The sequence below is a fragment of the Thunnus thynnus genome, chromosome 6, assembly GCF_963924715.1.
Source record: "Thunnus thynnus chromosome 6, fThuThy2.1, whole genome shotgun sequence".
Classification (NCBI taxonomy): domain Eukaryota; kingdom Metazoa; phylum Chordata; class Actinopteri; order Scombriformes; family Scombridae; genus Thunnus; species Thunnus thynnus.
The window spans coordinates 29,547,224-29,562,222 of NC_089522.1; the positions used below are offsets into that span (position 1 = coordinate 29,547,224).

The following is a 14,999-nucleotide window of genomic DNA, read 5'->3' on the forward strand; positions in this document are numbered from 1 at the left end:
AATGTGATGAAAAATGAATGAGGCCCCAATCCACTTGGTTTCTATTAGCAGTAAATGAATACAGCTCTGATATGGCTGTAGGAGAGTGAACAGTAACAGTAAGTGGATTATGAGCTGCGAAGTTTCCTGTAAATCCTTCATGCATAGATAGGTCATTTGAATCCAAAATGGGAATGGTAGGACCTACCACAAACACAAAAAACATTATTACAATATAGAGAGTTATACTGAATATAAATACATTGAATGGCTATTACAGAAAAATGCTGATCATAAACAAGATCAAGCTAGGGGTTTGATTTCATGAAAAATGTTAGGGATTTTACCATCAACAAACATTTTAAACAAGTAATTTTACTTCTACTTGATTAAAATGTATTTGAAGTAATCATACTTTTACTTGAGTAAAATATTCTTTCTCCATCCCTTGTTGGACTGTGTGACACTATGACATGAGACTCTGAAGAACCATCAGCAACAAGGAATTACAACTCTTTAAAAATGTATTTATTTTTTTGGGGACATTTTGGCTTCAGGGTGGGTTCACAGCAAAATAGGAAACAAAATGGGACTAAATTAATCAACCTAAGATGACAACAAAAATAAACATAAATGCAAATATTTTGCCTACACAGAGCCGCCACAGCAGATTTACCAGAGGTAGAGAGACAGAATGGGTTAATTGCTCTTACAGACTATAATGAAAGGGACTGAGATGCTTCATTGATAAGAAATAAGTAAAAATACTGTAAACTGTTTAATCAAGGAAAATCATCAAAACTAAAAGTGTTTAAAAAATCTGAAACATGCTGTAAAAAATATGTTTGTATCATAAAACACAATCAAGAACATTTTCAATTCTAATATAAGATATTTTGAGACATATTAAGTGTGAATATAATGTAATTTCACAATTACAGTTCATGTTTTCAGTCATTTAAGAAGAGTAACGCAAAAACAAAACCAAACAGCTGCCAATTTTATTTTAACTTCAACTTTATTCTATTTATCGATCACATTTCATACAGAAAGAAACATAATGTGCTTCATGAGGCCAAGAGCTTACATGTATAATGACGAGCATACATATCATCATACATAAACACAGACAAACATACTCATGCATCAAAGTGCATATAAATTCAGCTAAAAACAGGAGCAGACAGTTGCTCGACCTAGCTAAACACAACAGCACAAAGAAATATTTTGAGTCTACTTTTAAAGGAAATAAGTGTTGGGGCATCTCTAATATCACTAGGAAGGGTATTCAATCTGTTTGGAGCATAATAACTGAATGCAGCTTCCCCTGCTTTAGAGCACAAACAGGGGACAACAGGGACACCACTGGCTGATGATCTGAGGCTTTTCGTTGGTTCATATGGCACAATCAGTTCCTTAATATAATTTGCAGCAGAGCCATTCAGCACCTTGTATACGAGTAGGAGGATTTTAAAGTCTATTCTAGTACTTACTGGGAGCCAATGCAAGGATTTAAGAACAGGTGTGAAGTGTGCACTTTTCTTAGTCCTGGTTTAAATACGTACAGCAGCATTCTGCAGTCACTTTAGTTTTTTGAGGGGGGGCATCCAGAATAGAGAAGACCATTGCAATAGTTGAGTCTGCTTGTGACAAATACATGTATTTGTCACAAGCATTTTTGAGATATTTTTGAGGTGATAGAAAACGGATCTTGTGGCATTATTGATATTACAGTGAAAGTTAAGATTAACATCTATGATAACACCAAGATTTCTGGCATGTTATTTGCTCTCAAGTGAAAAGGAACTGAGTTGGGCTGCAATTTCCTTTCTCTTTGCTTTTGCACCTATAATAATAACTTTTTATCCTGTTGTTTTACCATAATTTAATATAATTAAAATATTTTAATAACATAAGTTCAAAGTATATTTTTGCAAAATACATTTAAGTAAAAGATGAAATTTAAAGATTTTCACTGCAAAAAAATAAAAGATTAGAGGTTACAATAGATTTGTCCTGATTCCTGCTGGATGCATCTACAGCTGGAGAAGTGGAATTTGCAAATTCATCATTTGTGGAAAACTGGGTAAAGTATTTTATCATGGAGACAAAGACAGTACACATGAATCTGGATCCAAAAGGTGAAGGCCTGATGTAAGTCACCCTCATGTTTCTGTTGTAAGACTGCCCCCCTATGTTCAAATCTGTGAAGCACAAACTACAATGATCATGTTTCTTTTTTTCCTTGTTTTTCCCCCTGCAGCATAGTGACACAGAACATCAGAAAACAATCAGATATTTAAACAAGAAGCAACAGAACAGTCAGGATCAACACTTCAAAGATTTGTGACAGTGCAGTAATTAGTCCGCACCTGATAAGAAGCAGAAGACGAAAGCATGGTGGATATTCATACTGGATTTGATTCTGATGGAGAAAAACCATTAAACTGTCAGAGAACTGCCTCTGTCTGTCTGATCAATCGGGAAGCTGAAGATGCCCAATTTAATGTATCCCTCCCCCTCTGTGGTTTGGACAGTGTATAGCTTTATCTACACCCACAACATGATGATGATGATGATGAATTTGAAGGTTAGAAGTGTGTGAACTTGTTTGAACATCAATAGCATCATGATATTGCTGTAAGCCTCTTTGAAACTAACTGCACTGAAGTGCTAAAGAAATAAACATGATTTCAGTCACTTCCTTTTGAACAGAACAGTCTTTTTACACTGAGGATGACATAACATGCGAACACAGATGGGCTGGGCTGGAGAAAGGATTAAAGTAAAACTGTATTTATTTTCAGGACTGTAAATTTAGAAGTTTAGCCAGGTGAGGTCCAGGGACTAGTTCAGAGCTGAGCCAGGCAGAGATCCAGAAGGTGAAGTGTGGAGTATTAAAAGGTATTAAAAACAGTATTAAAGGATTAAAAATGTAATGAACCTGCCAAGTGGGTGGAGCTTTCTTGGAGTTTTCTTTGAGTTTATTCACAGACAGGTCCACAGTCCGGAGCAGAAGGTGGTGCTAATGCACCTAATGTGTGGTAATGAGTGTTTTAACTCAGGAGTCAGATCAGTTGTCTATGATCTGGGAGACTCCAGTTCGAGACCTGGTGTGGGGACCTTCTTCATAAGGTAGTTTATTCATTAACACTTATTGTAACAATTTAATTTTCTAAAATTAAAAGCGTAATAAAAACAAAAACATGATTTTTAAGCCTCTCTCCACTTTTATTCAAATACAAATAATTTTGCTGCCTCAATAGATACAGATACAAATACAAATACTGGGCCCTCTGCACATCCCTAATATATATACAGGGGACTAATCACAAAACAGGGCACAGCTGAGGTAAGCAGGGACCAGAATAACAAGGGTGTGGCAGGCAAAACACAAGACAACGCTGATGAGGCTAACACAGGACAGGTGAGCAGGATAAAGCAGGCCGGGCAGGGCTACAGGAACACATGAGGAACACAAGAGGTTACCGACAAGACAAGAATAAAACCAAAGCAAGGCAGAGATAAAACTAAAGAAAACCCTGGACTCAGAGGGAAAAAAAACAATATCAAACTCAAGCACTACACAAAGAAACATAAATGGCAAAGGCAGTTATCACAAACAATTTGTAACCCAGAGCACATTCAAAACACACACAATCCTCTTAATCACTGAGAAAGAGTTTATGCTGTGAAAGTTCAGACCAGAGTAAAAACGAAGACAGACCAACCAATGTAGGCAACCCAAATAATCACCATGCAAGATAGTCTTTTAAAGACCCAACTCAAATCAGCTTTCTCCCACTCAGTCCAGTCCAAACAAAAAGGGAGAAAAGTCTGAGGGCCTCTGGAGGACCGGTGGAGAACGGCAGCTAGGGACACAGTCAGACTGCAAAAAGAACCATAACATTAACAGCAGTTTAATATATGAATTTGCAGTAGGTATAGAACATAGCATTAAAACAATGGTGCATGTGCCAGTTAATACAAATCAATCAACGGAAACAACAAGAACACAGTACAGAAATTTAAAAAAAAAAATGCAGCGTAAATCAGAAAAAGTATTAACAAAAATGTAAAACAGTACAGAGAACAGGCAAATAATAGATTGAGATATTTTAGATCACAGAAGGAAGATGTCCTCAAAATAAACCACAACTATTCCTGTGTGGCACGATTGAGTGTGCTGTACGTCTGGTCATCCATAGTGATTGGATTAAGGGTCTCGTAGGTGGAGGATGGATTGACGTTCTCGTAGTCTTCCAATGTGGAGACTGGAGCAGAATTCTCATAGACAGGCTGAAAAAACAACAGTACAATTTACCAAGGTGACAAGGAATGATAATGTACATGAGATACGTAACCATTTTAACAGCCTAGATATTCTTCTGTTAACTAAACATTTAGAGCACAGATACCTTGATGTAAAGTAAAAAATGAAAACAAAGAGTTGAAAAAAGTCACCTCCATGTTTGTGCTGGTTAAGGGGGCCCTGCTGTTCACATCTGTGGAAGACAAAGTACAACAAAGGTGTTTTCAATCTTCTTCATTTGTAATTATTGAAAGAGTGAGAATAGGAAGGTAACTCACTATTAGAGCTTCCTCTTTTCTTCCACTTGTGTAGGAGCGGTAGAAAAACAGCCAACAGCACAACAACCACAGTCACAGAAACAATCAGAGGAAAGAGGATACCTGGATGAGAGACACACAGTGTTCAAAGTAGTTCACACTGCTGTAGAAGGGGAGTTGCTGCGGTTTATTAAGTCAGAATCAGAAACAGGTTTATTGCCAAGTAGGTTTACACATACAAGGAATTTGCCTTGGTGTTGTCCTACCACGAAAGATAGATATTTAAATAAAAATGTATAATGAAAATTAGGGCCATATGAAATCCATTTTAATTTCTTTCAGGTTCCATTTTATTTTTTTGCAAATTCCGTGTTTTCCGTTTTAATTTTTCTGAATTTTGTGTTTTACGATTTAAACACATTTTGTCATCAAAAAGAGTGTCTTATCATGTGGTGGGTGAATACTTTCAATTTTTAACAGTTCAATGAGAAAACATTCAAAATTTAATGAATATCAAAGAAAGTGCTTCAATAAAGTTATAAAACAAAATATTCCGTCCTTTTGTAAAATAAAGTACTTTGCATCTAAGCTTCACATTATAAATTAAAAAACAGTAAAAGTCTGTTGTTGCAATCTTCCATCTTTCACAGACATCTCCATTGAAGTACATGATTGTCAGCCTCTTTGTGTTCAGCTTAGTGAGTGCCTCTCGCTTGTAGAGTCTTGTATTTGCTGAAACTCCTCTAACAGTCGACTGAGCTGACTGGGTGAGTAGATGTAAGGCACTGCCACCCCCGCAACCCTCGGAATCTCACACTCAGGCCCCTCTAGTATTCAACAAGATCCAAACCAAGTGTGTAGACTTCAATTTGCTTTTCCATGGCTGGAGCCTGCCTAGGATCAAACACTCTAACCAGCCTGTAGACATCTTTGGCTGGATGTATGTCCCAATTAGGGGTATCGCGATATACCGGTATTGACCGGTATTACCGGTACTGATATAACTGTGGTATTTAAAAAACGAAATATTGATATCATGTTAATAATACACATATAATAATATTGTGCATATAATCCACACAACTATGGTAAGAACACAACTCCTTGTCTTTAAGTGAGTACTCATGCGACACATCTTTGGAAAGCCAAGATTCTTGTGATTTGATTGATGCAAACCATTTCAAGATACAATCACAACAAAAATCAAGTGGATATTTTCCAAAGTTCAGTCTTTTTAAGTGCCAAATTCCCTCTTGTGTTTCTGTCCCTCCTTCATACCTTAGCACGGAAAACCATCAAGAGAAACACAGAGTAGATTTTGTACTGATCAGACTGAAAATGCAGAGAGTTCCCATTTGATTTGTCTAACTCAGGTCGCTAAAGCCTATCAGCTTCAGATGAGAAAGACAACTGTGAATTGTGTTACCAATTTCTTGCAATGAAATTACTCAAGGAAGATATCTGATCTAAAGTTTAAAAAAGGAGGAAGTGGTTTATCTTTTTTTTCTTTTCTTTTGTTGCAACCTAAATCGCAAATTTGGTAACAGGTTGTCTTTGTCCTGAGCAAAACAGTTATGAAAGTCTTGAGAGTGTGTTTCCTCTTTTCAGCAGTAAAACATTGATGCATTCATCAATGCATTTAAGGAAGACTTAATGAAACAAGACTGGAAAGAGGTTGATGTTGATGAACCAGACAAAGCCCTCAATGCATTCCTGGCTACATTAACAGAACTCTATGAGGAAATTTTCCAATTCAAAAAATCCAGAGGGAAGCATAAATATGTGGATAAACCATAGATTACTGAGGGGCTGCAGAATACATGCAAGAAGAAAAATACACTCTACAAGGAATTCCTAAAATGTAGAACTAAAGAAAATGTAAGTAAATGAGATGTAAAGATAAATCAATAAACATTATGAGATGTAACAAAAAGGAGTATTATAGCAAGTTGTTGAAGGAAAATAAAAGTAATATTCAGGGAACATGGAAAGCGCTCAACAACATAATCAAAAAAGTATTGGGAAAGCAGATTAGTTTTTTTGTTAATAATCAAAATGTAATATAAATAACAGAAAAGAGGTTGCTGATGAATTCAATGACTATTTTGTAAAAGTTGTAAAAGATGTAAAATAAAGAAAAACCCTTGAATGAGTTGGTGTGTCCAAACTTTTGACTTGTACTGTAGTACCCAGCAGCATGTATAAATGGACTCTAAACTGAAGGCAACAACTGGATAACGGCAGTATTACCAACAAAGCTTTACTACTGACATTAGAACAACATTGTAATGAAAAATAAATAAACCTTCATACATGCAGACAAACAAATTCATGTACTTGAACATATGACATACTTAGTCACAGTCTGATAGGCTGGCAGGTGTTGGTTAAAGAGTATGTACACCCTCGACTTCTGTCTGGCTGCTTCAAGCCAGAATATTTAAAAATGTGATGTAGAGAGTGAAGCGGAGGCTTGGCAATGTGGTACGTGCAGGGGGACAAGAGACAGATTTACACACTGACCATCACACTGGCCTAGACATACTAGGCTGGTTTAGCAGCTTTGGAGGGTTTTATTTTTGCACACAACGTGTGTACTGCTGGAAAAAATCATCTGTAACTCATCTAGGAGAGTCCTCTGTCTCTGTGAGGTTATCTTTAAAAGTAAAGTTCCAAAGGTAAATGTACCTGGCCTTCCAGCTGATATCTCAGGTTGCTGCTCTTCAGACTGGTTGGTGGTTTCAGCAGAAAATGAAGTTGTGGAGCTTCTTCTGAAACTCTGTGTTGTTGCTGGTGTGGAAGCTGATTGGACTGATGTTAAAGAAGGTCTGAGAGTCAAGTTTGGTTTTGAAGTGGATGGAGCTGTGAACAACAAAAAAGAAACAAGAACACAGTGATAGAAAATAAATCCTGATGAGAGGAATAAAATCCTCCTTTAGTTGATCAACTGCTTAAAAAAATGTAATTAAATGGTCAGTTTATAACTTTTATTCCTAAAAACACTGATGCAGTAAATGGACACTTACTGTATCAATCTTCCCAGTGATTTGTTAAACCAAATATCTGGGGCCTCATTTATAAAACATTTATATTCACGCTTAACATTGGGGAGAGGCAACCCAGACTTTCCAGGATCCTGCCACATCCTGGCATTATCCTGGCATTTCAGCAGCACTGTGCTGCTCCACAACTGACCGCAAGTGTAAGTAGGCCTAGCAGACAGTCCAGCCCTCTCCTCTTTGCTCTGGGGTTGGGGAATGTGTCGGTGAGACAGCGTTGATGAAATATTGATTGGAATTTCATTTGAGATTTGAGTTCAATTATATCTTTTAAAATTGAAAGGTGCTTATGGAATAGTTTTGGTTCACTAGCACAAACACAAATAACACTGCTGGTTTGAATGTTTATGATAAAGTGGATCTATCATTAACATGTGATATGAAGTGAAATGAAATGTGAGAGAAATCATTATACAATCTGGCTTCCATTCCCCACCTCATCATCTGCATTGCCAGTTTCCCCTGTCTCCAAAATGTTCATACGCATGGGTCAGAGTTTACATACAGGTGCACACATTCTCCCATCAAGTTTGTATTTTTATAAATCACAACTTTTTCGTGGGAAGTGGCGTACGTCTCTTTCAAGCCCCATTTTGTGTGTATGCAACAGTTATAAATTAAACCCCAGGTTATTAAAATATCAGTTGCAGTCAGAAAAATGTGAAAATTTCCTCTAATCTCCAGAAACATGAAGAAACATTTTCATGACTTTCAGTAGAAACTCACCATCTGTGACGCTGATATTAAACTCCCAGTATGGATCTATTGAGAGACGTATCTCCAAACCACACCCGTAACGTCCGGAGTCAGATTTGGTCAGCTGTGTGATGGTCACATCCAGACGACTTCCTTCAGGTGTTTCTTTATATTCCATGATGTATCTGTCTCTTTGAGCTCTGACATTATACATTTCAACAAGAATGTCTTTCTTCGTACATTCGTTCTTACAGAAGTACTTCCTTTCTGCAGTGCGGTTAAAGGGACATTCAACTGTGATACTTTGTCCTTCAGTTCCTGTAAAACTGTGGATTTCTGCATTGATGAGACCAATGTTTCCATCCTGCAGTGCTGTTGAAAAAAAAAAAATCAATACTCAATATTTCACATTTACACTGATCCACAGAGTCATGCTGGGAGTTGCCCAGTTCAACCAGTCTGTGATTGGACTTGATTTAGTCTCTGTCAGGAAGGACTCAATAGATGCAGCATAAAGTCTCACATTTTTCCAATGATTTAATGTGATTCATTTTGAATGTTTTTAAATTACATAGTTTCCTTTGTCCTCATTAATCACACTGTTTATCTAATATGGGTCAGGTTCTATATGATGACTACAGAGGAGCGCCGTTAAAGCATTTTTGTAAACATAGATGGCTGCTGCTGATGTGGAATGGTCTGTTGAATCCACTATTGCAACAGTATTAAACGAAGTGGACGGTATTTTCTCTAAAAAAAAAAAGAACAAACAACTGCACTCAAAGCTTTTGTTGATAAGAAATATGTGTTTGCTGTACCAACAGAATTTGGTAAGTAGTCTGTTTACATGTTTCCATCACTCAGCGCTACGTCACACGTTTCATCGCTCTGATTGGTTGTAGGTCTATCTAATTGTGACCAGAGGCATTTTGGTCTGTGCTTGTTGATAAAGCTCCATGTAAATAAAAAATGAACTGACAAGTTCCAGAATGATTCGCATTTGCAAATTGGTCTGGCAATGCAAGGCTAGGTTATTCCCTTTTCCATGCAATAACTACAAACCTTTAACATTGTATGATCTGCAATGTTAGAATAAGACATTACAATTTACAGAGTAAGTGAACTGAAACTGTATTTTAAAAGAAACCAATGTTTGAATACCATGGTATTACAGAGTCCTTACCACATCCTTTCATCAAAATGGATGGTTTCCTTTCTCATGCAATATAGATAAACTTTTACCATTGAATTACTAACTAAAACATGAACATGAATTTTATTGAATAAGTATGCTGAAACAGGAGAACTGTCAAGAAAGTAATGCTTTCTAACACACACACGCACGCACACGCACGCACACACACACACACACACACACACACACACACACACACACACACACACACACACACACACACACACACAAACACACACAGTGGCAGACATGCAGTTTAAGGCAAGGCAAGTTTATTTATATAGCAAATTTCAGCAACAAGGCAATTCAAGGTGCTTTACAAAAAACATGAAAAGCACTGAGATAAAGTGCAAAAGAAGCACATCATCAAAAGACATTTAAATACAATAAAAGGACATTTAACCCTTTCATGCATGAACTATGATAACCTCAGTCAGGATTTTTTCCTGACTGTGTTTTTATTCCCCTTTAGGCATGAAAAAAATATTTGAACTTCATTTTATTTAAACATGGGATGACACACTAGAGTCCACTGTGGTGGCTGATGTGCAACTATACCATCAAAACCCATGCATATCAAAGAAAACGGCTTTTGAATAGCTGTCCAGAATAAATGACTTTTCAATAAATATCTTAACCAAGGGAGAGAGAGCATCACAACACATCTTATCAGCACAAAAGCTGTCAAACTTCTGGAGGGAATTTGCAGGTACGTCACTCATGCATCTTTTGTGTGTCATGAGTTAAAGCCCCCACTGCTACAACAGGTAAACTTACTATGAAGACATATTCATTCATTGAATATAAGGTTGGTGATACACAAACATTTTGACAGTATGGCAGTGTAATACTGTGTGTAATATTCTCTGCCAGGATGTGATAAGGACTCTGTGGTACCATCGGATTAAACATTGCTTTCTTTTACAGTAAAGTTTCAGTTTACTTACTCTGTAAATTGTAATGTCTTACTTAGTAACACTTAGTACACATGGTAAATGTTTGTGTATTGCATGGAAAAGGGAATAAACAGTTACAAAGGATATGGTAAGAACATGGTCATACCATTGAAACAAACAAGGCTTCCTTTTACATTATAGTTTCAGCTCACTTACTGAGTAAATCGTAAAAACATCTGAAAGAACGTACCTAGTATTTAAGAAGATGTACTATGACACTAGAGGAAACTGTTCCTGTGGAGGTTGTTACCAGATAAGTATTGATGTAATTTTTCAGCTTATATAAAAACAATTTCATAGTTTCTAAGATAAATCTAAAGGCTGATTTATGGTAGGTCTCTCAACATTTTTGATATGTGTCACTTGACAGAAATGACACATTTTTGACAGAAAAAAGTGTTGCACAACACTTTCCTTTCATGTTGCACATCTGGAGTATTTTGTTATGTTGCAGCTACCGTTCTATTTTGTTGCCTAATGTGATTGGGTAGTGTTACTAACGTCACCATGGATATTGTAGTTTTCACTGAACTTCCTTATTGACATTTTGGTCTGTAACTTGATAACTTGTAACATCCTTGTTTAATTAGTCCTGGTAAGGATGATATAATCTAAAACAAGCCGGCTGGAGGATAGCGTCTGGTTATCGTGGAGACGACTGAAACCTTTCGCCGAAGCATAAATTGAAAATGTTACACAACTCTTTAATTTCTGTTGAGTGACACTTATCAAGTGTTGAACGACTCCCCATAAATCAGCTTTAATAAACTCTTTATAAATGGATGAAGCCATGAACAATAACTGTAAAAGAAAAAGTAATTTACTGGAAAGTACTATCTCAATTTCTAGATAGTGCATAATTAAACTTGGGCTTTTAACAACATAAATCTTGGATAACTACAATTGTATTTTGAATTGATGGTTGATAGAGGAGGTGTTTCTAAGAATTGGTTTCCTACTTTCCAAAAAAGTACACAATTTTATCAGAGTTATTACGAACCTAAACCGGTCACAACAACACAGCACTTAGTTGAGTTGATGGGTAATAGTGGAAGTTTTTCTTATTATTTCAGCTGTAGTTTCTCCGTATTTACCTACTTATTTACCAGTGGTAATTACCCAACAATATACTGTATATTTACCATATACTTAGTTATTAAGGAACTGTAACAGGAAGGGGTACTCACTTCGGTATGCAAAACAAATGTAAGCAAGAAAATGTGTAAAAAGCAGTGTGTGCTGCAACATTAAAGAGACAGTTGAGTAATCAGTCCTCACCTGATAAGAAGCAGAAGAGCAGAACAGGGTGGATATTCATTCTGAACTTGTTTCTGATGAAGAAAAAATCTTTAAACGACGGGGAAACTGCCACTATGACTTCAATAACTTCTGTCTAATTTACAGCATATACAGTCTTGTATAGTTCCGCACTTTAAGTTCCGCATTACTCTATGAAGATGCAAGTTTTCATTTCAACATGGTTTCCTGCTCTCTCACCAACTGATGCTCTCATTTTCAGAACTGAGCTCTACATAAATGTTACATACTCAATATACTGATAATTTTGTTTTGCGATAAAACTTCCTTCTTTCTCGTAAACAGTAAATGCAAAATGGTGACTTTTTGTTGTGTCAGGAAATTAAATGTCCTATTTTAACTGTGTAAGTTCAATGACAAGTGTGAAGTGGTGGGTCTTAGCTGCACGGACTGCGGGGGCGTCTCCAGGCTCTGCTGCTTCTTTGGTTCATATAAGTGCAGCAATGTTAAGTGGTAAAGGGCTTGTTGAGGTAGTGCATAGGCCGCACTATTAAGAGGTTAGGGGTGGGCTTCCCAAAAATGTAATTTATGTGGCTTGCTGCTTGTTTGTATGTAGTAAGTAACAGTTTATTTTGGTGAAAACAAGTGAGAAAAACAAATGAGAGAGCAGGAGATGCATCACATTGTTCAGCGAACAACCAACAAAAATGAACCAACAAGTAGAGCAACTCAGTCATTCCAAAAATTACAAATCCGAACAACAAATCCCATGTGAAGAGTCAAACCAATAATGAACTGCTGCTGAAGACTTCTGTTGTTGTCAAAAAACTATAAAAAACACCACAATGAGACACACTGCTGCACTGGGTGACATGTTCTTTCTCCATTAAGATTATGGTCTCAGCAGTTTGTTTCGAAATGGCTCCAAAGACGGCGATCACATTTTCAGTCTCTGGAGAGTAGTTCTGTATAAGCATGTGCTGGAACGTGGTTCTGTTGTCAGTGCTTCATTGGCTTTTTGTGCTACATATCACAACTTCTTTAGTTTATAGGCAAGAGATTTGCACTTTTGTTTATTTTTGTTTTGAGTAGGTCATCTTAGGTTGATTAATTTAGTCACTGTTAACCCTCCTAGAAGCCATAATGTCCCAAAAAATTAAATACATATTTAAAGGGCTGTAATTCTTTGTTGCTGGTGGTTCCTGGGAGTCTCATGGTTTTCCCACAGACCAACAGGGTGGAGAAAGTGGAAGTACTCAAGTGAAAAGTACAGTTATTTCAAATACATTTTAGTCAAATAGAAGTAAAATTACTTGTACGCAAATGTATAGACATATGCATAGACATACACATACTTGCACACACACACACACACACACACGCACACACACACACACACACACACACACACACACACACTCATAGTCATTATAGAGAGGAATTGTAATGATTAGGAAATATGAGCAGACGCAAGTCACAGCCACAGCTTCCTGAATACAGTCACTTGATAAAAATGTTCTCGTGGGAATTAACTTTTTTTGCTCTGTGTGCTGCAACAATCAGTCCCCTCACCACTTGTTGAGAGAACACACTCTTTAACTTTGCTGTAACAGTGTCTCAGTAAGTACTGATGTGGTGATATGCAGATGTATTGTAAGTAAGTAAATAAGTAAACTTGACTTCAATAGCATCTTTCAAAACCAGAGTTACAAGGTTTCTTTTTCTCTTCACTCTCCTGCAGCCATATCAGAGCTATATACATTTACTGCTAATGCAAACCGAACATTTCCTACTGCAACATATACACTGTATAGAACAACATCACAGTGTGTGTGAACCACACCATAGAGCCCTTATGTCTGGGTGCACACTGAACGCTGATTATAAATTACAAATAATGCAAAGTGAAAGGAATACATAATCATACATATAAAGGAAAATATTAAGTATCAACAACAACAAAATATTAGAAAAGAAAAGGGAAAGTAACATTAATTCAATAAACAAAGGCTCATCCATAATCAATTATTTCCATTGGACCATAACACTTGGCTCTGGATTTCCTAACAGGATTCTGGCTGATGATATTGTTATTGAAACCAGCTGACTAGCCACATCTTTCACTCCACACCTTCAGTTTGTAAGGCAACCTTTAATCTCCTCATGAAACACAGTATCACTGAACACAGCTTGGTCTTAGAAAACTTTGATGTTAAACCTCAAAAAACAAAATCAACTTTTACTCATACACCTTTACATAATTTGCATCTACACCAAAATCTACTTGTTTTTTCTGTTTTTATTCCTTAGCGCCCTCTGTTGGATAGTTAAGAACAATGCAATGCAATGCCTCTCAACTGACTCCATTACTTGTTGAGTTTATGAAGCGTTACACACCAATGTAAGACTGTCATGGGAGCAGTTTGAGGTTTTCTTATCCAGTAATATACAAGACACTCCTGTTAAACTGCCACCTTTGACAATCACTCATCCCCTGTAGAAATGATCAATAGTTTTAAATATCTTAGAACTATGATCAATGGCCACCTTAACTTCACAGAGAATAATGACTACATTGTTAAGAAAGCCACACAGACTGTATCTACTTAGAGAGTTAAAAGATTTTAATGTTGATAGACAAACTTTTTTATTTTATCCTTCATTATTATCATGTGGTGTAGAAATCTGATTGTTAGGAATAAACTATACTTCCCCTCTTCTCCATCAAAAAATTCATAAACTCACTGTTGAGTATGTTACTTTAATAGATGTAAACAAACAAAGTTGGATGAAGTCCCGAATGACAGTTGTAAAAGTGGAAATAGGCATAAAATACTGTTTTTTTATGCTTTTAATTTTAGATTATTAAAGTGTTAACATAAGTGTTTATGAATAAACTTATCTTACGAAGGAGGTCCCCATAGCAGGTCTCAAACCCATGTCTCCCAGATCATAGACGACTGCGCTGACTACTGAGCTCAAACCAAATGCTTTGCCAACATGCAGAAAGACCTCTACTTATTTATACACCCATAACACAGAGACAGTACAGTGTTTAACGTGTAGAGAAGAGCTTCAAAGGTGATTCTTGTTTTGCACTTTTCATGTATTGCCTATTTTTTACAATCTAACTTTGTGGAAAGGAGAAGGGGAACAGCAGGTTTTGGAGAGTCCCTTGAGAGCACTTCGCTTGTGTCAGTAGCTCAGCTTTATTTCTGGGGAACACCCCCAACTCTGACAGTTGGGGGAAATGAGGAATGAGGAAATGTGTGTCATGTAGCAGGTGGA

The 14,999-nt window shown here is 36.7% G+C and overlaps 1 protein-coding gene and 1 long non-coding RNA gene across 2 annotated transcripts in view; both read right to left on the reverse strand.

The window, feature by feature from the left end:
* Window positions 1-3,081: 3,081 nt before the first annotated feature.
* LOC137185399 (uncharacterized) lies at window positions 3,082-4,912 on the reverse strand. Its single transcript, XR_010928851.1, has 3 exons — window positions 4,570-4,912; window positions 4,444-4,484; window positions 3,082-4,278 (listed from the first exon to the last, which is right to left on the reverse strand). It is a non-coding gene; the product is annotated as an uncharacterized lncRNA (long non-coding RNA).
* A 2,017-nt stretch (window positions 4,913-6,929) lies between these two features.
* The window catches only part of LOC137185400 (myb-like protein U), a 100,982-nt gene continuing 92,912 nt past the window's right edge, over window positions 6,930-14,999 (reverse strand). Inside the window, exon 4 of the mRNA XM_067593727.1 lies at window positions 6,930-7,410. Within this exon, the coding sequence (XP_067449828.1) occupies window positions 7,103-7,410 (308 nt within the window). The 3' untranslated portion in view covers window positions 6,930-7,102. The remainder of the gene's footprint in view (window positions 7,411-14,999) is intronic.